Raw genomic sequence first — 24144 nt, 5'->3', positions numbered from 1 at the left:
AAATGGCCTCCTTCTGCATTGTAGGGATTCTATGGATTCTATCGACTTTAAAAGCAATAATTTGAGGGGAAAATCAGCAATAATTTGGAAGGGTTTGAGTTAATTAAGGTTTCTAACCTGACTGAATTTATTGAGGAAGCAACAGAAAAGGTTGATTAAGAAGTGGATGTTGTCTCCATTAAATTTCAGAAAGTATTTGATAAAGTACCACATGAAAGGCTGGTTTACAAAATCAAAGCTCTTAAAATAGGACAGTCAGTCAGTGTTGGCTTGGATACAAACCGGCCTTGTGGACAGGAAACATTGTCGTTTTGGCCTTGTCGTTTTGGACAGAAAGGTGGTGGATAAGATTTAGGGCAGGACCACTCCTTTCTTTCTTTCACGACACAGAAATGGCTTCTTTCTTGGAAACAAAGTAGAACTTCAAAATTGACCAATGACATCAAACTTGGAGCAACGGCAAAGGAAGAGTATGATGTGATAAAAGCAAATGACTGCGGATGCTGGAACTTTAAAACAAAAACAGGAAAATGTCAGAAAATGTCAGTCGGTCTGACAGCATCTCCGGAGAGAGTAACGGGGCCAGCGTTCCGAGTCCGGATGACCATTCATTAGAGAATGATATGAGTTGCCTGCAATGTGACATATAGGCAGGACATATTGAGAGAGCGGTTAGCAACACATTTTGGCTCTTGGGTTTCAGAAATAGAAGCATTGAGCACAAAAGCAAGGAATTTATGTTGACTCTTTATAAAACTCTGGTTAGTCCACAGCTGGAGGATTGTGTCCAGTTCTTATCATCTCACTTGGGGAGGGGTGTGAAGGTTCTGGAAGGGCATTTACCAGAAAGTGTCCAGGGATGTGGGGCTTTTTAACTACAAGGTTCAGGTTGGAGAACGTGGGGTTAGAATCATAGAATCCCTACAGTGCAGCAGAAGGCTGCTCGGCCCATCTAGTCTGAACCCACCCTCGGAAAGAGCACCCTAACCTAGATCCACTACCCCGACCTACCCCAGTAACCCCACCTACTCTGCACATCTTTGGATTGTGGGAGGAAACCGGAGCACCCGGAGGAAACCCACGCAGACACGGGGAGAATGTGCAAACTCCACACAAACAGTGACCCAGCGGGGAATTGAACCTGGGACCCTGGCACTGTGAAGCCACAGTGCTATCCACTTGTGCTACCGTGCTGCTCATGCCCCTACAACCTTCCCTATCTCTGTAACTTCCTCCAGTACCTACAACCTTCCTTATATATGTAACCTCCTCCAGCCCCTACAACTCTCCCCATCTCTGTAACCTCCTCCAGCCCCCACAACTCTCCCTATCTCTGTAACCTCCTCCAGCCCCTACAACCCTCCCTATCTCTGTCACCACCTCCACCCTGTCATGTGAGAGTACCTTTAAGAAATGGGTGTTTATAAATGGGTGTGTATATAAATATCTGTAGTGAGAGTACCTTTAAGAAATGGGTGTTTATTACTGCAGTGATGTCAGAGAGTGGGTGGAGCTTTGCTGTCTGTCAGCATTTTACTTTTGGTTTTGAGCAGGCTGAAGGGTGTGTTTTAGTTTTGTTTTCAGTGTTGGAGCTGAAGCCAGACCAAGCAGGTGGACTGCTGTTCTCTCTGCCATCAAAAGACTATCTCTTGATCATTTGGTGAATTCAGAATTATAAATGTTTCAATAGTGACTTTGACCTGATGTGCTTCTGTTAAAGGTTTTGTTTTTAAGTCGTATGGATGTTAAAAGGAAAGCTTAAAGGATTACTTAGTGTTGTATTCTTTGGGGTTTGTATTTGAATTAATGGTTGCTAAGATGTTCACTGTATGTTTTAAAAACATTAACTTGAGTTCATAGAATAAACATTGTTTTGCTTTAAAAACTACTTTTCCATTTCTGCTGTACCACACCTGTAGAGTGGGCCGTGTGCTCCCCATACCACAATCTATTAAAAGTTGTGGTTCAGGTGAACTCCATGATACACTTTGGGGTCCTCTAAACCCTGGTCCATAACAACCCATTCGACCCTCTCTATTTCTGTAACTTCCTCTGGTACCTACAACCTTCCTTATCTCTGTCATCTCCCTCAATCCCTACAACCCCCCTATCTTTGTCACCTCCTTCTGCCTCTACAACACTCTCTATCTCTGTAACGTACCTCCAGCCCCTACAAAAATACCTATGTCTGTCACCATCTCCAGCCGCTACACCCCTCCCTATCTCAGTCACTTCCTCCTGCCCTTACAACCTTCCCTCTCTCTGTAAACTCCTCCAGACCCTATAACTCTCCCTAGATATGTCACCTCCTCCAGCCGCTACAACCCTCCCGATCTCTGTAATCTCCTACAGTCTCTACAACCCTCCCTATCTCTGTCACCTCCACCAGCCTCTACAACCCTCCCTATCTCTGTCACTTCCACCAGCCTCGACAACCCTCCCTATCTCTCTAACCTCCTCCAGCCCTTACAACTCCTCCAGACCCTACAACTCTCCCTAGATATGTCACTTTCGCCAGCCCCAACAACCCTCCCTATCTCTGTAACCTCCTACAGCCTCTACAACCTCCCTATCACTGTCACCTCCTCCAGCCTCTACAACCCCCGCTATCTCTGTAACCTCCTCCAGCCCTTACAACCCTTCCCATCTCTGTAACCTCCTCCTCCCACAACTCTCCAAGATCAATGCGCTCCTCCAATTCCGGTCTCTTGAGTATTCCCCATTTTTCCTCGCTCCACCATTGGCGGCCGTGGCTTCAGCTGCCTGGGTGCACTGAGCTCTGGAATTCCCTCCCTAAACATCTGCGCCTCTCTCACTCTCTCCCTTAAAACCAGCCTCTTGGACTGAGCTTTTGGGAATTAAACACTTAATATTGTTTAAACTGAAGTTGTTTGGTCTCAATTTTTCTTAGACAATTGCTTCTGGCTCTGAAATGTTTCTGCTTGTGGCTTACCATCTCTCTGCCCCTAGCAGGACTCTTATGACTAATGTGGTGCAGTGGGTAGATGCTATCGACACGCTTCAAAGAAATTCAGTGGAAACAATGTAAAGTTCAGCATGTAAACAGAATGCTATTAGCGCTTAATGTGCATAGTCACTGACTTCCTCTGCAGTTTATAACTTTTTCTTAATTTTAATTTTTCCAATTAAGGGACAATGTAGCATCACCAATTCACCTATCCTGCACATCTTTGGACTGTGGGGGTGAGACCCACGCAAACATGGGGAGAATATGCAAACTCCACACTGACAGTGACCCGGCGCCAGGATTGAACCCTGGTCCTTGGTGCCGTGAGGCAGCAGGGCAAACTACTGCACCACTGTGACATCAGTGAAAATACAGGACAATTCCCCAGGTCGCCCACTGTGGAATTTGCACATTCTCCCCGTGACTGCGTGGGTTTCACCCCCACAACCAAAGATGAGCAGGTTAGGTGGATTGGTCATGCTAAATTGGCCCTTAATTGGAAAAATTAAAATGAAGTAAAAGTTATAAACAGCAGAAGAACTCAGTGACTTCTTCATTGGGAAAATAATAATAATAATCTTTATTGTCACAAGTAGGCTTACATTAACACTGCAATGAAGCTACTGTGAAAAGCCCCGAGTCGCCACATTCCGGCGCCTGTTCTGGTACACTGAGGGAGAATTCAGAATGTCCAATTCACCTAACAGCACGTCTTTCAGGACTTGTGGGAGGAAACCGGAGCGCCCGGAGGAAGCCCACGCAGACACGGGGAGAATGTGCAGACTCCACACAGAGTGACCCAAGCCGGGAATCGAACCTGGACCCTGGTGTTGTGAAGCCATAGTGCTAACCACTGTGCTACCGTGCTGCCCATTGGGTACTCTAAATTTATATTAGAGAAAAGATAATACAGGAAAATTGAAATGTGGCTGGGAGGAAGTAACAATAGGATACAGGCCAGTTGTTCGAATTTGAATTTCCAGAACTTCAAAATAGCCCAAATCTCTGAAAAACTTTTGACACAATGTCTGAAGCAACGAAGGGCCAGGAAGGAACTTACATTTATATAGTGCCTTTCATAATCGCAGGGTGTCTCTTGGCACTCTACAGCCAATGCAGCAAGATCCCACAAACAGTAAATTGACAATGATCATCTGTTTTTTTCCCAGTGGTGTTAAGCTGAGGCTAAATATTGGCCCCACGACATGGTGAGGGGGGGAAGGGTGCGTGGTGAGAACTTGCTTGTTTTCGGGATGCCGGTTGCCAGGATCGCTCCCATCAATCGGAAATGGGGTCCAAGGTCAAATGTCTCATCCGATTGATAGCGCCGTGGTATCAGCCTTCGATCAGTGTTTCCGTGTGGAGCGGCCCAGCATCACGGCATCGCGAACAGCACCACACAGGAACTCCTCTGGCAACCTGTGTGCGAGTAGTGTTTCGGTGCTGGGGTACAGGAGGTCTTGTGACGCGGTGCGGTAGCGTCTGTGCCTCTGAACCATGAGACTGAACCGGGTTCGAGTCCCACCCCAGGGCTTGGTGGCCAAGGAAGGTGCGTTCATACCGCGGCCAAACAGACTCAGTGTGTCAACCTGCAAAATCCTTCCAAACACGTCAAGATTATTGGTAAGAGCGGGAGAGATCCCTGGTCGGACAAGAAAGTTGAAGCTGCCAGTCACTATCCATAACACCTGGCTGCAACATATACAAATGCATGTTGCCAAGCAACATGGGGACAGTGATGTAGTGGTAACTGGACCTGTAGGCTAGAGGCCCAAGAGAATTGTTGGGGAGGTAGCACCTTGGCATTTGGTGGAATTCAAACTCAATCAATCTGGAATGTAAGGCTAGTCTCATTAGCAGTGACCATCGATTGTTATAAAAGCCTGTCTGGCTCACTTTAGAGTTACATTCACGCCTCACAAGTGTCAGGCAATGACCATCTGCTGCAAGAGAGGATCTAACCACCGCACCTTGACATTCAATGGAATTGCCATTGCTGAATTCCCCACAATCAACATCCTGGGAGTTACCATTGACCAGAAACTGAACTCGAATAACCACATTAATACTGTGGCTGCCAGGGCAGGTCAAAGGCCAGGAATCAAACGGCGAGTAACTCATCTCCTGACCCCCCCAAAGCCTGTCCACCATCTACAAGGCAGAAGTCCAGAGTGTAATTGAATACTCTCCACTTGCCTGGATGAGTGCAGCCCCAACAACACTCAAGAAGCTCAACACCATCCAGAACAAAGCAGCCCCGCTTGATTGCTCCCCCTTCCATGAACATTCAAACCACCGACAAACAGTGGCAGCATGTGTACCATCTACAAGATGCACTGCAGTAACTCACCAAGTTTCTTAGGCAGCACCTTCCAAACCCACGACCACTACCATCTAGAAGGACAAGAGCAGCAGATTGCTGGGAACCCCACCACCTGGATGTTCCTCTCCAAGTCACTCACCATCCTGACTTTGCAATCTATCGCCGTTCCTTCACTGTCACTGGAGCAACATCCTGGAACTTCCTCACTAACAGCACAGTGGGTGTACCTACACCTCAAGGGCTGCAGCAGTTCAAGGAGCCAACTCACCACCCCCTTTTGCAGGGCAGCTAGGGATGGGCAATAAATGCTGGCCTAACCAGCGATGCCCACATCCCGTAAATGAATAAAAAACCTTTAGAGGGGGAAGTCAGCTTTCGGTATCTGGTCTGGCATACATGTGACTCCAGACCCACTGAAATGTGGTTGACTCCTAACGGGCCCTCTGGAATGACCCAGCAAGCCACTCAGTTCAAGAGCAATTAAGGATGGACAACAAACGCTGGCCTTCAAGACAAGGATGCCCAGATCACATGATTAAAACTTCACCTTCCCAGGTGAGCTGTAATGCCCCAACCCCATCGCTACAGTACAAAGGTGCTTTTTGATTCTGCCAGCTCTATCAAGTCGGCACTTCATCGCCTACTGGACTCAGTGCTGAGTTTGACAGCTTTAGACCGTAATTGTCACACCCTCTGACAAACAACAGCTAATGTTGTTTGCCATTCACACTTCTTGTTCCTTTACCACTTCTTGTCACAGACTGTGGTAAACCACTGTGTTCTTATATTAAGGGTTGTACGGTAGAACCTGCACTACAGGTTCACCTGGGGCCCCTGCATGCTAGCTCAGCCCAGGAGCCGGGTTATAAATATGCGTGGCCTTCAGCTAGCAGCCATTTCGTCAGCTGCTGTGGGAGGCCACACATCAGATACTAATAAAGCCTCAGTTTGAATTCAACTTCGTCTCCAGCCAAATTGATCGTGCCTCAATTTATTAGTATCAGATTCAGAAGATGGACCTCCAGATTAAACCAGATCGACTGCAGCTGGATCCACACTCAAGCGACGCCAGAAAGGACTTCCAGCACTGGCTAGCTTGTTTTGAAGCGTATATCAACGCGGCGCCGACTCCTGTTCCAGAGGCTCAGAAGATTCAAATCTTGTACTCCAGACTCAGCTCCAAAGTCTTCCCGCTGATCCAGGATGCGCCCAATTACGCTGACGCTATGACTCAACTCAAAGAGAGTTATGAGCAGAAGACGAACACGCTCTTCGCCAGACACGAGCTCGCAACGCGTACTCAACTACCTGGTGAGTCAATCGAGGACTTCTGGAGGGCCCTGGTCCCACTAGTTCGGGACTGTGACTGCCAGGATGTTACAGCTAAGGAGCACTCAGATCTCCTTATGAGGGACGCTTTTGTAACTGGGATTGGGTCTGATGTTATCAGGCAGCGGCTCCTAGAAGGGGCCACGAGCGACCTCGCAGAGACTAAAACACTAGCGCTTTCCATGACGGTCGCCCTGCGCAATGTACAGTCCTACGCCCCCAACCGCGCGGCCCACTCCTCCTACGCTTCATGGGCCACACAGGCAGCCGCCCCAGCGGGGGCGCTACCCACTCAATACGCCCGCCCTATGCGCCAGCCAGTGATCTCCGGGGGGCCCGATGCTATTTTGCGGCCAACAAAGACAGCCCCGCCAATGCTGCCCGGCCCACGCTGCCCTTTGTCAGGCCTGCGGGAAGAAGGGCCCACTACGCAGTGGTGTGCCAGGCCCGCTCAGCGGCAGCGGTCGCCCCCACCCCACCCCCGGGTCACAGACAATGGGCGCCGCTATCCTCCCCTCCTCCCCCGGCCATGTGCGAGCAATGGGCGCCGCCATCTTCTCCCCCGCACAACACGTGCGTTTCATGGGCGCCGCCATCTTGCACCACACCCGCAATGTGCAGTCCATGGGCGCCGCCATTTTGTGACCCCCAGGACCTCCGGGCGCCTCCATCTTGTCCACCCCGCAGCACACGGAGACCAACGGCGTTCCAGGACCCCGACACTGCGGCCGCCTCACTACCCGACGATCAACCACGACTCGCATCCATGGTATCGACCAGTCCAGACCACACACTCTGGCCAATGCATCCACCAGCGTGAAAGTCAACGGCCACGTGACCTCCTGCCTACTGGACTCCGGGAGCACCGAGAGCTTTGTACATCAAAATACGGTATGGCGCTGTTCCCTTAAAGTACACCCTACCAAGCAAAGTATCTCCCTGGCCTTCGGATCCCGTCGCGTAGCGATCCGGGGGTACTGCACGGTCACGCTCACAGTCCAAGGCGTAGAGTTCCATGGTTTTCGCCTCTACGTCCTCCCTAACCTCTGCGCTGCACTTATCCTTGGCCTGGATTTTCAGTGCAACCTCCAGAGCCTGACCTTTAAATTCGGTGGACCTTTCCAACCCCTCACTGTGTGTGGCCTCGCGACCCTAAAGGTCGATCCTCCTTCCCTCTTTGCCAATCTAACTCCAGATTGCAACCCCGTCGCCACCAGGAGCAGACGGTACAGCACCCAGGATAAGGCCTTCATCAGGTCCGAGGTCCAGCGGTTGCTTCAGGAGGGAGACAACAAGGCCAGCAACAGCCCCTGGAGAGCTCAAGTGGTAGTGGTTAAGGCTGGGGAGAAAAATCGAATGGTCGTGGACTACAGCCAGACCATCAACAGGTGCACGCAGCTCGACGCGTACCCCCTCCCTCGCATATCTGACATGGTTAACCAGATTGCACAGTACCGGGTCTTCTCAACGGTGGACCTGAAATCCGCTTACCACCAGCTCCCCATCCGCAAATCGGACCGGCCATACACCGCCTTCGAGGCAGACGGCCAGCTATATCACTTCCTTAGGGTCCCCTTCGGCGTCACCAATGGGGTTTCGGTCTTCCAAAGGGAGATGGACCGAATGGTCCACCGGTACGGCTTGCGGGCCACGTTTCCGTACCTAGACAATGTGACCATCTGCGGCCATGATCAGCTGGACCACGACGCCAACCTCGGTAAATTTCTCCACACCGCCACTCTCCTCAACCTCACGTATAACAAGGAGAAGTGTGTGTTCCGTACAAACGGCACGGCAGCATTGTGGATAGCACAATTGCTTCACAGCTCCAGGGTCCCAGGTTCGATTCCAGCTTGGGTCACTGCCTGTGCGGAGTCTGCACATCCTCCCCGTGTGTACGTGGGTTTCCTCCGGGTGCTCCGGTTTCCTCCCACTGTCCAAAGATGTGCGTGCAGGTTAGGTGGATTGGCCATGATAAATTGCCCTTAATGTCCAAAATTGCCCTTCATGTTGGGTGGGGTTACTGGGTTATGGGGATAGGGTGGAGGTGTTGACCTTGGGTAGGGTGCTCTTCCAAGAGCTGGTGCAGACTCGATGGGCCGAATGGCCTCCTTTTGCACTGTAAATTCTATGAAAAAACCGCTTAGCCATCCTCGGCTACGTAGTCCAGAACGGGGTTCTGGGGCCCTATCCCGACCGCATGCACCCCCTCATGGAGCTTCCCCTCCCTCACTGCCCCAAGGCCCTCAAACGTTGCCTGGGGTTCTTCTCGTATTATGCTCAGTGGGTCCCAAACTATGCGGACAAGGCCCGCCCACTTATACAGTCCACTCATTTCCCCCTGACGGCCGAGGCCCAACAGGCCTTCGCCCGGATCAGAGCTGATATTGCCAAAGCTGGAATGCATGCTGTAGACGAAACACTTCCTTTCCAAGTAGAAAGCGACGCATCGGATGTCGCCCTTGCCGTCACCCTCAACCAGGCAGGCAGGCCCGTGGCATTCTTTTCCCGCACCCTCCATGCCTCTGAAATTCGGCACTCATCCGTCGAAATGGAGGCCTAGGCTATTGTTGAGGCTGTGCGACATTGGAGGCATTACCTGGCCAGCAGGAGATTTACTCTCCTCACTGACCAACGGTCGGTTGCCTTCAGGTTCAACAACACACAGCGGGGCAAGATCAAAAATGACAAAATCTTGCGGTGGAGAATCGAGCTCTCCACCTATAACTACGAGATTAAGCATCGCCCTGGCAAACTCAACGAGCCCCCAGGCGCCCTATCCCGAGGTACATGTGCCAGCACACAGGTAGACTGACTCCGGACCCTGCACGACAGCCGTTGACACCCAGGGGTCACTCAGTTGTACCGCTTCATTAAGGCCCGAAATTTGCCCTACTCCGTCGAGGAAGTAAGGACGATCACCATGGACTGCCAGGTCTGTGCGGAGTGCAAACCGCACTTCTACCGGCCGGACCACGCGCACCTGGTGAAGGCCTCCCGCCCCTTTGAACGCCTCAGCGTGGATTTCAAAGGCCCCCTCCCCTCCTCCGACCGACACACATATTTCCTCAGTGTGATCGATGAATACTCCCATTTTCCCTTCGCCATCCCTTGCCCCGACATGACGTCTGCCACCATCATTAAAGCCCTTAATTCTATCTTCACTCTGTTCGGCTTCCCCGCCTACATCCACAGTGACAGGGGATCCTCATTCATGAGTCATGAGCTACGCCAGTTCCTGTTCAGCAGGGGTAACGCCTCCAGCAGAACGACGAGCTACAACCCCCGGGGAAATGGACAGGTAGAAAGGGAGAATGGGACGGCATGGAGGGCCGTCCAGCTGGCCCTACAGTCCAGGAATCTCCCGGCCTCCCGCTGACAAGAGGTCCTCCCTGATGCACTACATTTGATTCGCTCATTACTCTGCACTGCTATTAACAGTACACCGCAAGAACGTCTTTTTGCCTTCCCCAGGAAGCCCACATCCGGGGTATCACTCCCAACTTGGCTTACAGCTCCAGGAACCGTTCTTCTCCGTAAACATGTGCGGCTCCACAAGGCGGACCCGTTGGTGGAAAGGGTGCACCTGGTCCACGCAAACCCCCAGTACGCCTACGTGGCATTCCCCGACGGCCGCCAGGATACCGTCTCCCTCCGGTCCCTGGCACCAGCAGGTTCCACCCCCACACCACCCCCATCGCCCGCGGCGCCAACCTCCCCTCCCCCGCCGCCCCCATCACCCCCCCTAGAACTGTCCGTTCTCCCCCTGCCCACCCCCGTTGATGAAGAGGATTTCGGCACGCTCCCGGAGTCAACTTCAACCACGACAGCACCAACATCGCCGTCACCACTTCGTCAATCCCAGAGGACGATCAAGGCGCCGGACCGGCTGAACCTCTGACCGGCCCACCGGATGACCAGAGACATTTTTTTTCACTGTTCTGTAAATATTAAAGATTGCGAATTGTATATAGTTATCCACCGCCCCCGCCGGACTCAATCTTAACAGGGGGTGAATGTGGTCAACCACTGTGTTCTTATATTAAGGGTTGTACGGTAGAACCTGCACTACAGGTTCACCTGAGCCCCTGCATGCTAGCTCCGCCCAGGAGCCGGGTTATAAATATGCGTGGCCTTCAGCTAGCAGCCATTTCGTCAGCTGCTGTAGGAGGCCACACTTCAGATACTAATAAAGCCTCAGTTTGAATTCAACTTCGTCTCCAGCCAAATTGATCATGCCTCACAGATCACCCATTGTGTCCTTCGTCCCCTTCTCCTGATCTCTTGTCTCTGCTCTCACTTATAAAAAAAAACATATTTCAAAAGTTAACAAATTAAATGTCTGATGTTTAGCAGGTCTGACAGGTCACAGACCTGAAACAGTAATTCTTGTTCCTCTCCCCACTGATGCTGACTGTTTTTATATCGGACTTTTCCTTTGTAATTGACCTCAAGCCAGGACTTAGTTTCATACTTGACACTGGCGTGCCCAATTCTGTCAACAATGCTCAGCTGGCTTCTCTCTCTCTCTCTCTCTCTCTCTCAAAAATAGATGGATTCATTTTAGCTCAATTGCAGCAATCAAACTGGGAGCTGGCACGAGAGATTTTGAAAGCACTGTCAGCTCAATGACACATTTGAGGACACATCTGTTCCTGTAACTTTGCAACAGCCCAAATTTAACTGAGTGAAGGACGATGTTATCACTCTGTGGCAGATCAGTAAAAGAGGACATCTGTGCATCTATCTATAGATTTACAACGAGCAAGAATTACTATTATCCCTTCCCCACAATCTCTGTCTCTGAGCCAGAGGTTGCCTTGATGGCCAAGGAAGGTATGTTTATAACGCAGCCAAAACAAGTTGAGTTACAGCCTGAAAAATCCTTCCAACACCAGCTAATGGCTGGCTGGAAGAGCAGGAGAGAATACGGGTCAGTGGAAAGAAAGTTGAAGTCTCCGCTGAAGCTCCAGACTACAACATACATTGAAAAGTGCCACATCAACTCAAATTCAACTTTGCTGTGGCATATTGCAGTGCACTAAAAGGACATTCGTCCCAACCCAAAATCCTTCTGTTCCTTTTCCATCAGATGCATCAATTGTGTTCACCTCAAACACTTGTTGTGGAAGTGGAGTGCGGGTAGAGGAGGCTAATCCCAGAGAGAGCCAATACAGCCACTTAAATAGGAAACAAGGTGACTGGATCTTGCACAAGGAATGTTGGATGCCACAGGTCCTGTTGTCTAAAAGGGCAGGTTCCTTTCAACTGCACATATGACAGCCCCTACAACCCTCCCTATCTCTGTAACCTCCTCCAGGCACGACAACCCTCCCTATCTCTGTAACCTCCTCCAGCCCCTACAACCCTCCCTATCTCTGGAACTTCCTCCAGGCACGACAACCCTCCCTATCTCTGTAATCTCCTCTCACACCTACAATCCTCCCTATCCCTGTAACCTCCTCCAGTCCCTGCAACCCTCTCTATCCCTGTAATCACCTCTGGTCCCTACAACTCCCCCCGCCTATCTCTGTGACCTGCTCCCATCTCTATATAACCCTCCCTGTAACCTCATCCAGTCCCATACAATTCTCCCTATGTCTGTAACTCCCTCCAGCCTCAACTTTCCCTATCTCCAAAACCTCATCCAGTCACCTATAACCCTTCCTATCTCTGAAACCTCCTCCAGCCCCTACAATCCTCCCTATCTCTACAACCTCCTCCAGCCTCATCCAACTCTCCCTATGTCTGTAACCTCCCGCTACCCCTACAATCCTATCTTGTGTGCGATGTGGGAGTTCAGGGACATTTCCACTGTCCCTGGCTCCTTCATGTGCAAGAAGTGTGTCCAGATGCAGCTCCTGTTAGACCGCTTGACGGCTCTGGAGCTCCGGATGGACTCACTTTGGCGCTTCTGCGGTGCTGAGGGAGTGGTGGATAGCACGTTTAGCAAGTTGGTCACACCGCAGATAAAGAGTACTCCGCGAGATAGGAAATGGGTGACCACCAGACAGAGGAAGCGTAGGTAGGCAGTGCAGGGATCCCCTGCGGTCATCTCCCTGCAAAACAGGTATACCTTTTTTGATACTGTTGAGGGAGATGGCTCACCAGGGGAAGCCAGCAGTAGCCAGGTTCATGGCACCGTGGCTGGCTCTGCTGCGCAGGAGGGCATAGACATAGTACACAGAACACACAGTGCAGAAAGGGGCCATTCGGCCCATCGAGTCTGCATGGACCCACTTGAGCCCTCACTTCCAATAACCCAATAACCCCTCCTAACCTTTTTGGTCACTAAGAGCAATTTATCATGGCCAATCCACCTAACCTGCACGTCTTTGGACTGTGAGAGGAAACCGGAGCACCCGGAAGAAACTCATGCAGACACAGGGAGAACGTGCAGACTCCACACAGACAGTGACCCAGCGGGGAATCGAACCTGGGACGCTGGCGCTGTGAAGCCACAGTGCTATCCACTTGCATTGCCGTGCTGCCCTAAGGGCAGGAAAAAGAATGGCAGGGCTACAGTGATAGGGGATTCGATAGTAAGGGGAGTAGACAGGCATTTCTGCGGATGTAAGTGAGACTCCAGGAAGGAATGTTCTCTCCCGCGTGCAAGGGTAAGGATGTCTCAGAGCGGCTGCAGGACATTCTAAAGGGGGAGGGTGAACAGCTGTCGTGGTGCACATAGGCATCAACGATATAGGTAAAAAATAGGAAGAGGTCCTACATGCTGAATTTAGGGAGATAGGAAATAAATTTAAAAATAGGAACTCAAAGGTAGTAATCTCAGGATTGCTACCAGTGCCACACACTAGTCAGAGTAGGAATGACATGATAGGCAGGATGAATGCATGGCTTGAGAGATGTTGCAGGAGAGCGGGATTCAGATTTTTGGGACATTGGAACCGGTTCTGAGTGGTGGGACCATTACAAATCGGATGGTCTATATTTGGGCAGGACTGGAATCAATGTCCTATGGGGGTTGTTTGCTAGCGCTGTTGGGGAGGGTTTAAACTAATGTGGCAGGGGGATGGGAACCAATGCAGAAAGACAGAGGGTAGTAAAGAGGGGACAGAAACAAAAGCTAGCAAGGAGAAAAGTGGAAGGCAGAGAAAGAGATTGAACTACCTAATATGGCAGGAAGATGGGAACCAGAGCAGGGTCAGCGGGAGAAATAACTGAGGGAGAATTACAGACTAAGGCCAGTAAGATTAGGAGGAAGAGCAGGCAGGGAGTGGTTGGTCAATGGAGCAGGGCTGGTGGGCTGAAGTGCTTTAGTTTCAATGCAAGGAGTATTTCAGGTAAGACAGATGAACTTAAAGCTTGGATTAGTACGTGGAATTATGATGTTGTTGCTATTGCAGAAACTTGGTTGAAAGAGAGACAGGATTGGCAACTAAACATTCCAGGATTTAGATACTTCAGGCAGGATAGAGGGGATTGCAAAAGGGGTGGGGGAGTTGCATTATTCGTTAAGGATAATATCACAGCTGTGCTGAGGGAGGACACCTTGGAGGGTTCAGGCATCGAGGCAATATGGGTAGAGCTCAGGAATAGGAAGGGTGCTGTCACAATGTTGGGGGTTTACTACAGATAGAGGAGCAGATGTGCAGACAGATCTTGGAAAGATGCATAAACAATAGGGTTGTTGTGGTGGGTGATTTTAACTTTCCCTATATTGACTGGGACACACTTACTGCTAGAGGCTTGGATGGAGCAGAATTTGTAAGGAGTGTCCAGGAGGGTTTCTTGAAACAATATGTAAATAGCCCATTTCGGGAAGGGGCCACATTAGACCTGGTGCTGGGAAATGGGGGAAGGCTAATTACAACAGCATGAGGAAGGATCTGGAGAGTTGACTTGGGCAAGGCTGTTTGAGGGACAATCAACATCCGGCATGTGGGAGGCTTTCAAATGTCAGTTGATTAGAATTCAGGACCGGATGTACCTGTGAGGACGAAAGATAAGGGTGGCAAGTATAGGGTAGCCGAGATAACGAGGGAAATTATGAATATTGTCAAAAAGATAAAGGAAGCATTCGTAAGGTCTAAAAGGCTAAGGACGGATGAAGCCCTTGAAAAACATAAAGCAAGTAGGAAGGAACTTAAAATAGGAGTTAGGAAGGCTAACAGGGGTCATGGAATGTCATTGGCTGAGGGTGGAGCCATGCCCGAAAGTGGCAATCCTCGGGGTTTCAGACCAGCCAGATCTATTCATGGGGAGGAGGGCGGGCACCCTTGCCTTTGCCTCCCTGATCGCCCACCGTAGAATCCTGTTCGGCTGGCGGTCAGCAGCACCACCCAAAGCTGCAGACTGGCTGTCCGACCTCTCGGAATCTCTCCAAATGGGGAAAATCAAATTCACCATCCGAGGGTCAGACGACGGCTTCCACAGAACGTGGGAGCCATTCACCCAATTGTTCCGGGACCTGTTTGTAGCCAACAAACAAACAGAAGAATAGCCAGGTAGCCAAGAACCAGGGGACAGTAGCCAAAGCATGAGGGGGGAGAGATAGACCGGGAGAGGGGAGGGCGGGGACTGCTAAATCTAAGAGGAAGGAAAGGTGAATCACAGGGGGAGGGGGGTGGGGAGGGGGGGGAAGAGACAGGGAACAATAGAGGAGAGCCAGGGAGGTGGGGGGGGGGGGGGGGGGGGGGAAGGAGGCGGGGGGGGGGGGGGGGGGGAAGAGACAGGGAACAATAGAGGAGAGCCAGGGAGGTGGGCGGGGGGGGAGGGGGGGGCAAGGAAACGTAAACAAACTTGGCATCCACAGGAACAGAGAACAAGGAGAATACAGGCAGAAGACGAAGGGCCGGCTGAAGCGGAGGTGAGCACGAGGCGACAACGGCAGCGACATCCGTCCAGGAGAAGCAAGGGACAACACCAGTACCAGACCCATTCGAGTATTCCCTCCGGAACTGTCTCTCCGGCACCCAAATGTATATCTACCCCCACCCCCCACAAACAGATGCCTACTTATGTGTGTAAATAATTGATTTTGTATTTGTCTCGTGTTGTTACCTTTTTTCTTTTTCTTTTTTTTTCTCTTTGTGATTTGTGTGTGTGTGCCCTTCTCTTCTTCTAAATATATATATATCTGATCCTGTGTACATAACGGCAAATATACTTTGTTCAAAAACCCAATAAAAAATTTTTATTAAAAAAATAATAAAATGTCAAGGAAAATCCTAAGGCGTTTTAAACGTTTGTGAACAGCAAGCGGGTAGCCAGAGAAAGGATTGGTCCATTCAAGGATATTGGAGGGAATCTATGTATGGAACCAGAGGAAATTGGAGAGTTACTCAATGAATATTTTGCCTCAGTATTCACCAAGGAGCAGGACTTGGAGGATGATTGTGTAGATATTCTGAGTCATGTTGATATTAATAAAGAGGAGGTGTTGGGCATCTTAAAAAGCTTTAAAGTAGGTAAGTCCCCAGGGCCCGATGGGATCTACCCCAGAATACTGAGGGAGCCAAGGGAGGAAATTGTTGGGGCCTTGACATTAATCTTTGTATCCTCAATAGCTACAGGTGACGTTCCAGAGGACTGGAGAGTAGCCAATGTTGTTCCATTGTTTAAGAAGGGCAGCAGGGATAATCAAGGAAATTATAGGCCGGTGAGCCTTACGTCAGTGGTTGGGAAATTATTGGAAACGATTCTTAGAGATAGGATTGACTCGATTTGGAAACAAATGGACTTATTAGTGATGGACAGTGTGGTTTTGTGAAGGGGAGGTCGTGTCTCACTAATTTGATCAGGTTTTTCGAGGAAGTGACAAAGATTATAGATGAGGGAAAGGCAGTAGATGTTGTATACATGGATTTTAGTAAAGCCTACCATAGATTATCATAGAATTTACAGTGCAGAATTTGGCCATTCAGCCCATCGAGTCTGCACCGGCTCTTGGAAACACCTCCACACTATCCCCATAACCCAGTAACCCCACCCAACACTAAGGGCAATTTTGGGCACTAAGGGCAATTTATCATGGCCAATCCACCTAACCTGCACGTCTTTGGACTGTGGGAGGAAACCGGAGCACCCGGACGAAACCCACGCACACACGGGGAGAACATGCAAACTCAACACAAACAGTGACCCAGCGGGGAATCGAACCTGGGACCCTGCCGCTGTGAAGCCACAGTGCTATCCACTTGTGCTACCGTGCTGCTCATGCCCCTCCAACTCTCCCTATCTCTGTAACTTCCTCCAGTACCTACAACCTTCCTTATATATGTAACCTCCTCCAGCCCCTACAACTCTCCCTATCGCTGTAACCTCCTCCCTACAATCCTCCCTATCTCCATAACCTCCTCCAGACCCGACAAACCCTCCCTATCTCTGTAACCTGGGACCCTGGAGCTGTGAAGCAATTGTGCTATCCACAATGCTACCGTGCTGCCCTACGATAAGGTACCTCATGGTAGACTGGTGCAAAAGGTGAAGTCACATGGAATCAGAGGAGAGCTGGAAAGATGGATACAGAACTGGCTTGGGCACAGACGACAGAGGGTAGCAGTAGAAGGATGCTTCTCTGAATGGAAGGCTATGACTAGCGGCGTTCCACAGGGATCAGTTCTGGGGCCTTTGTTGTTCGTGGTGTATATAAATGATTTGGAAGAAATTGTAGCTGGTCTGATTAGTAAGTTCGCAGACGACGCAAAAATTGGTGGAGTTGTGGATAGTGAAGAGGATTGTCAGAGGATACAGCAGGATTTCAATTGGTTCGAGTCTTGGGCAGAGAAATAGCAGATGGAATTTAATCCGGACAAGTGTGAGGTAATGCACTTTGGAAGGTCGAATGCATGTAGAAATTACACAATAAATGGTAGAATTCTCGTGAGTATTGACAGGCAGAGAGACCTGGGTGTGCATGTCCACCGATCATTGAAAGTAGCAATGCATGTGGATAAGGTGGTCAAGAAGGCATACGGCATGCTGGCCTTCATCGGTTGGGGCACTGAATATAAAAATTGACAAGTAATGTTGCAGCTATACAGGACCTTAGTTAGGCCTCATTTGGAATATTGTGTACAACTCTGGTCATCACACTACCAAAAGGATGTGGATGCTTTGGAGGGGGTACAGAAGCGCTTTACTAGGATGCTGCCTGGTACGGGAAGGCATTAGCTTTGAGGAGAGGTTAGATAAACTCAATCTATTCTCACTGGAATGAAGGATGTTTAGAGGTGACCTGATAGAGGTCTACAAGATTATGAGTGGCATGGACGGAGTGGACAGTCAGATGCTCTTTCCTATGGTAGAAGAGTCAAGTACTAGTGGACTGTGGTGAACCACTGTATTAGGGGATGTAAGGTAGGACCTGCACTACAGGTTCGCCGGTAGCTCCTGCCGGCTGGCTCCGCCCAGGGAGAACTGTATAAATATGCATGACCTCCAGTGCCCTGCCATTTCGCCAGCTGCAGCAGGAGGCCACGCATCTGACTGCAATAAAGCCACAGTTGTACCCAATCTGCGTCTTTGTGCAATTGATTGCGCATCAATTTATTGCAGTCAGATGCGTGGCCTCCTGCTGCAGCTGGCGAAATGCGGATCCAGCTGCAGGCGATCGGGTTTGATTCTGATATCCATTCTGTGGAAAAATCTGACTGCAATAAATTGATGCGCAATCAATTGCACAAAGCCACAGGATTCCTTTCGACGTCACAAATGAGGTCTCGGTCTTCCAAAGGGAGGTGGATCGAATGGTCGACCAGTACGGTCTGCGGGCCATCTTTCCGTACTTAGATAATGTCACCATCTGCGGCCATTACCAGCAGGACCACGATGCCAACCTCGATAAATTCCTCCGCACCGCCACTCTTCTCAACCTGACCTATAACAAAGAGAAGTGTGTGTTCAGCACGACCCGGTTAGCCATTCTCAGCTATGTGGTCCAAAACGGACTTCTCGGGCCCGACCCCGACCGCATGCGCCCCCTCATGGAGCTTCCCCTCCCCCACTGCCCCAAGGCCCTCAAACGCTGCCTGGGGTTCTCTTCCTACTATGCCCAGTGGGTCCCAAACTATGCGGACAAGGCCCGCCCACTCATTCAGTCCACCCAATTCCCCCTCGCGACCGAGGCACAACACGCTTTCGCCCGCATCAGAGCAGACATCGCCAAGGCTGGGATGCGCACAGTGGACGAGTCGCTGCCTTTTCAGTAGAAAGCGATGCTTCAGACGTCGCCCTTGCCGCCACTCTAAACCAGGCAGGCAGACCCGTGGCATTCTTTTCCCGCACCCTTCATGCCTCTGAAATTCGACACTCATCCGTCGAAAAGAAGGCTCAAGCTATCGTTGAAGCTGTGCGGCATTGGAGGCATTACCTGGCCGGTAAGAGATTCACTCTCCTCACTGACCAACGGTTGGTAGCCTTCATGTTCAATAACACAGCGGGTCAAGATCAAATATGATAAAATCTTGCGGTGGAGAATCGAGCTCTCCACCTATAATTACGAGATCTTGTATCGCCCCGGTAAACTCAACGAGCCCTCAGATGCCCTCTCCCGAGGTACATGTGCCAGCGCACAAGTGGACCAACTCCGGGCCCTACATGACAGCCTTTGTCACCCGGGAGTCACTCGATTGTACCATCTGGTCAAAGTTCGCAATCTGCCCTACTCCGCCGAGGAAGTAAGGTCAGTCACCAGGGACTGCCAGGTCTGTGCGGAGTGCAAGCCGCACTTCTACCGGCCGGACCGTGCGCACCTGGTGAAGGCTTCCTGCCCCTTTGAACGCCTCAGCGTGGATTTCAAAGGGCCCCTCCCCTCCACCGACCGTAACACGTACATTCTCAGTGTGGTCGATGAGTACTCCAGATTCCCCTTCGCCATCCCATGCCCCGATATGACGTCTGCCTCCGTCATTAAAGCCTTCAACACCATCTTCGCTCTGTTCGGTTTCCCCGCTTACATCCACAGTGACAGGGGATCCTCATTCATGAGCGATGAGCTGCATCAGTTCCTGCTCAGCATGGGTATAGCCTCCAGCAGGACGACCAGCTACAACCCCCGGGGAAACGGGCAAGTAGAATGGGCCAGTTTGGAGGGCCATCCAGCTGGCCCTATGGTCCAGGAACCTCCCAGCCTCTCGCTGGCAGGAGGTCCTCCCTGACGCTCTACATTCCATCCGGTCACTCTTGTGCACCGCCACTAATAACACACCCCATGAACGTGTTTTTACCTTCCCCAGGAAGTCCACATCCGGGGTGTCGCTCCCGACTTGGCTCGCAGCTCCAGGACTGGTCCTTCTCCATAGGCACGTCCGACTCCACAAGCCGGACCCCTTGGTGGACAGGGTTCACCTGCTCCACGCCAACCCTCAATATGCCTACGTTGAGTTCCCTGATGGCCGCCAAGATACTGTTTCACTCAGGGACCTGGAACCGCCAGGCTCCACCCCAACACACTCCCCCACCCATGTGCCCCCCCCCCCCCCCACCGCGCCGCCAACACTGACCCCACCAGACCACCCCCCCCCCCCCCCCCCCTTTCCGCACAAGAGGACGAAGAGGACTTTGGCACACTCCCGGAGTTCCCGATGACTGGCCAGCATCAGCACCGCCACCACCGCCGTCGGTGCCACCTCCACACCACCAGCACCGACTTCGCCGCCACCGTTACGCCGCTCCCAACGAAGCACCAAAGCACCGGATCGGCTGAACCTTTGACGGACTCCGGACCGTCAACATGGACTTTCTTTTTTTCATCTTAACACTGTACATAATTCCACTCATTGTATATAGTTTCACATCACCCCCGCCGGACTCATTTTTAACAGGGGGTGAATGTGGTGATCCACTGTATTAGGTGACGTAAGGTAGGACCTGCACTACAGGTTCGCCGGTAGCCCCTGCCGACTGACTCTGCCCACGGAGAACTGTATAAATATGCATGACCTCCGGTGCCCTGCCATTTCGCCAGCTGCAGCAGGAGGCCACGCATCTGACTGTAATAAAGCCACAGTTGTACCCAATCTGCGTCTTTGTGCAATTGATTGCGCATCAGGGACATAGGTGTAAAGTGCGTGGGGAAAAGTTTATAACAGATGTGCGAGACAAGTTTTTTTACACAGAGCGTGATAAATATATGGAACGCTCTGCCTGGGGAGGTCTGGGAGCAGGTACGATAGCGGCATTTATAGGCATCTAGACAAATATATGAATAGGGTGGGAATGGAAGGATATGGACTCCATTAGTGCAGACGGTTTTAGTTTAGGCAGGTACCATGGTCGGCGCAGGCTTGGAGGGCCGAAGGGCCTGTTCCTGTGCTGTATTGTTCTTTGTTCTGTAACTTCCTGCTGTCCCCTACAACCCTCCCTGTCTCTGTAACTTCCTACAACTCTCCTATCTGTGTAACCTCATCTAGGCTCCTACAACCCTTCCATCTCTGTAATATCCTCCAACCTCATACAACTCTCACTCTGCCTGTAATACCTTGCAATCCCTTCACTATCTCTGTAACCTCCTCCAGCTTCAGCAACTTTCCCTATCTCTGTAACCTTCTCCAGTTCCTACAACACTCCCTATCTCTTAACCTCCGCCAGCCCCAACAACTCTCCCTATCGATGTAACCTCCTCCAGCCCCAACACTCTCCCTATCTCTGTGACCTCCTCCAGCCCCTACAACACTCCTTATCTCTGTAACCACCACCAGCCCCAAGAACTCTCCCTATTTCTGGATTCCCCTCCAGCCCCTACATCACTCCCTATCTCTGTAACCTCCTCCAGCCCCAACAACTCTCCCTATCTCTGTAACCTCCTGCAGCCCCACAACCCTCTGAGATCTCCAATTCCAGCCTCTTTAGTATCCCCCAAGTCCCATCGCCGCACCATTGCCGGCAGTGCCTTCAGCTTCCAGGGAGTCCTGAGCTCTGGAATTCCATCCTTAAACCTCTCCACCTGTATAGAATCATAGAATCATAGAATTTACAGTGCAGAAGGAGGCCATTTGGCCCATTGAACCTGCATCGGTCCTTGGAAAGAGCATCTTACCTGAGCACACACCTGCCCCCTATCCCCGTAATCCAATAATCCCACCTCACCTTTTTGGACACTAACGGCAATTTAGCATGGCCAATCCACCCAACCTGCAAATCTTTGGACTGTGGGAGGAAACCGGAGTACCCAGAGGAAACCCGCGCACACACAGGGAGAACGTGCAGACCCCGCACAGAGAGTGACCCAAGCTGGGAATCGAACCTGGGACCCTGAAGCTGTGAAGCGACAATGCTAACCACTGTGCTACCGTGTCGCCCCCTCTCTCTTCCTATAACACACACCTTAAAAGAAACCTCTTTGATGGAACGTTTGATCATCTGCCCCTCCTATCTCCTTATGTGACTCGGGGTCAGAATTTGCCCAATGTACACTCATGTAAAGCTCCTTGGAATGTTTTACTATGATGAGGTTATATACCTTGAAGGGTTTGGAGAGAATAAATAAGGAGAAAGTGTTTCCAGTGGCAGGAGGCTTGGTAACCAGAGGAACACAGATTGAAGAGAATCGGTAGAAGAACCCGGGGTGGTGGGGGGCGGTTTCACACAGCGAGTTGTCGTGATCTGGAAGGTGCTCCTGAAAGGCCGGTGGAAGCAGATTCAACAGGAACTTTCAAAAGGGGGAACTGGATAAATACTGGAAGGGGAAAAAAATTGCAGGAATATGGAGGAAAGAGCAGGGGGAGAAAGTGGGGACTAATTGGAGAGATTTCTCAATGAGCCAGCACAGTCTCCAAAGGGAAGAATGGCCTCTTTTTGTGGAGTCGGATTCTGTGATTCTATAAAATGTGCACAAAATGTTTGCTTGCTGATGCCCACCGCAGTAACTTAGAGGCATCGTTTCCTCATAAACCAATACTGTCCTGTTCAATGTATTATTATGAGGAGATTCTGAGCTGCTCATTTCTAAAAGGCAACATTAAATCAACAAAATGTGGGAGTCGATTTTTGAAATATTAATAACTCTGGTCACATTGTTTTGGTAAGTTTGGCTGATCAATTTCTCCAAGAAAAGCTGAGTTAATAAGGAGCTTTAGAAATATTAATAAGTCAGAAATATTATTTAAAGAAGAAAAATGAAAGATAAAGTTTCTTACATCTGTTGTCTCCGTCCATGGTTGCTCGGAAGTATTGTCCATTACTTTAGCTGCTGTTCTCTGAAATGTGCTGCGATCAGTGACAGAAATTGAATGTGAATGCAGATCTGTTTTATTTAAAACTGCCTCTGACTTCCTGACCACAGGAAACAAATGACTCACTGACGAGATTGATTTGAAAATAAAAGACAGGCTATTTCCCTGCTGACGGGCCGCAATCAAGAAATTTCATTTGATGAGCTCCTGACGGCAAATTGTCTGAAATTGTCAGATTACAACTGTTAGGCTACCTTAACAGTGAAATGAAGAAATCTTTATCACGAGTGAGCACAGAGCGAGATTCAAAGCTGCAGGATCTCTCGAAGTTGTAGTTACAATAACACACATTTATACACAGTGTGGTAATACCAGGTATTCCGGTACCTGAGAGGTGGATGACCATTGGCTAGACCCAGGAGTCTACCATTGGCTGATGTACATAGCTCCGCCCTGAGAGGCGGAGTATAAGAACCGATGCCGTCCCAGCAGCCTTCACTTTCTGTATCGAAGCTGCTGGGGAACAGTTCTAGCAGATTAAAGCCGATTAGTTATAACTCACCTTGTCTCGAGAGTAATTGATTGCGCATCAATTTAATCTGCTGCAACTTCAGTTGAAAGGATGGATCTCCATATCAAACCGGAGTGCCTTCAGCTCAGCCCCCACGCGGACAACTCTGCTGCTATCTTCAAACATTGGCTGGCGTGCTTTAAGGGCTACCTCGACACGGCAGCCGACACCCCCACGGAAAGACAAAAGATGTACGTTCTCCACTCGCGGGTCAGCCCTGGGATCTACCCTCTGATCAAGGAGGCGGAGAATTATGCTGCAGCGATCGAGCTGCTAGAAGGACATTATATCCGCCCTGTGAACCAGGTCTACGCTCGTCACCTGCTGGCGACTAGGAGGCAAAGCCCCGAGGAAACGTTGGAAGACTTCTACCGGGCGCTGCTGGTGCTGGGCCGAAACTGTGGCTGCCCGCCAGTTTCGGGGAACGAGCACATGGAACTTTTGATCAGCGCTGCTTTCGTGGCAGGTATGACCTCCCCGATATCCGCCGAAGGCTCCTAGAAATGGACACTCTGGGACTTACTGAGGCACGGGCCCTGACGGGGTCCATGGACGTTGCGTATAAAAACGCGCTGGCGTTTGCTCCCGGACGCGCGGCGGCCCCCTGGGCTGCGTGGCACCCCATTGCGGCAGCCCCTCAGACCTTTCCCCTGACCTAGCGAACCTGCGCAGCGAGATGGCCCGCTAGCGCCGCCAGACACCGCTGTTTCTTCTGCGGGCAGGCGAATCAACCCCGCCCGCGCTGGCCGGCCCGCACCGCCACCTGCAAAGGGTGCGGCAAGAAGGACCACTATGTCGGGGTCTGCCAGACCCGCGCCGT

The 24144-nt window shown here is 50.7% G+C and overlaps 1 protein-coding gene across 1 annotated transcript in view; it reads right to left on the bottom strand.

Annotated features, from left to right (window-relative positions):
- LOC140387212 (C-X-C chemokine receptor type 3-like) overlaps positions 1-22796 on the bottom strand; it is a 121947-nt gene extending 99151 nt beyond the window's left edge. Inside the window, exon 1 of the mRNA XM_072470192.1 lies at positions 22718-22796. Within this exon, the coding sequence (XP_072326293.1) occupies positions 22718-22759 (42 nt within the window). The 5' untranslated portion in view covers positions 22760-22796. The remainder of the gene's footprint in view (positions 1-22717) is intronic.
- Positions 22797-24144: the final 1348 nt, after the last annotated feature.

The sequence above is a fragment of the Scyliorhinus torazame genome, chromosome 12 (assembly GCF_047496885.1).
Source record: "Scyliorhinus torazame isolate Kashiwa2021f chromosome 12, sScyTor2.1, whole genome shotgun sequence".
Taxonomy (NCBI): domain Eukaryota; kingdom Metazoa; phylum Chordata; class Chondrichthyes; order Carcharhiniformes; family Scyliorhinidae; genus Scyliorhinus; species Scyliorhinus torazame.
The sequence above is the reverse complement of the archived record's forward strand: the minus strand, read 5'-3'. Positions and strand labels throughout refer to the sequence as shown.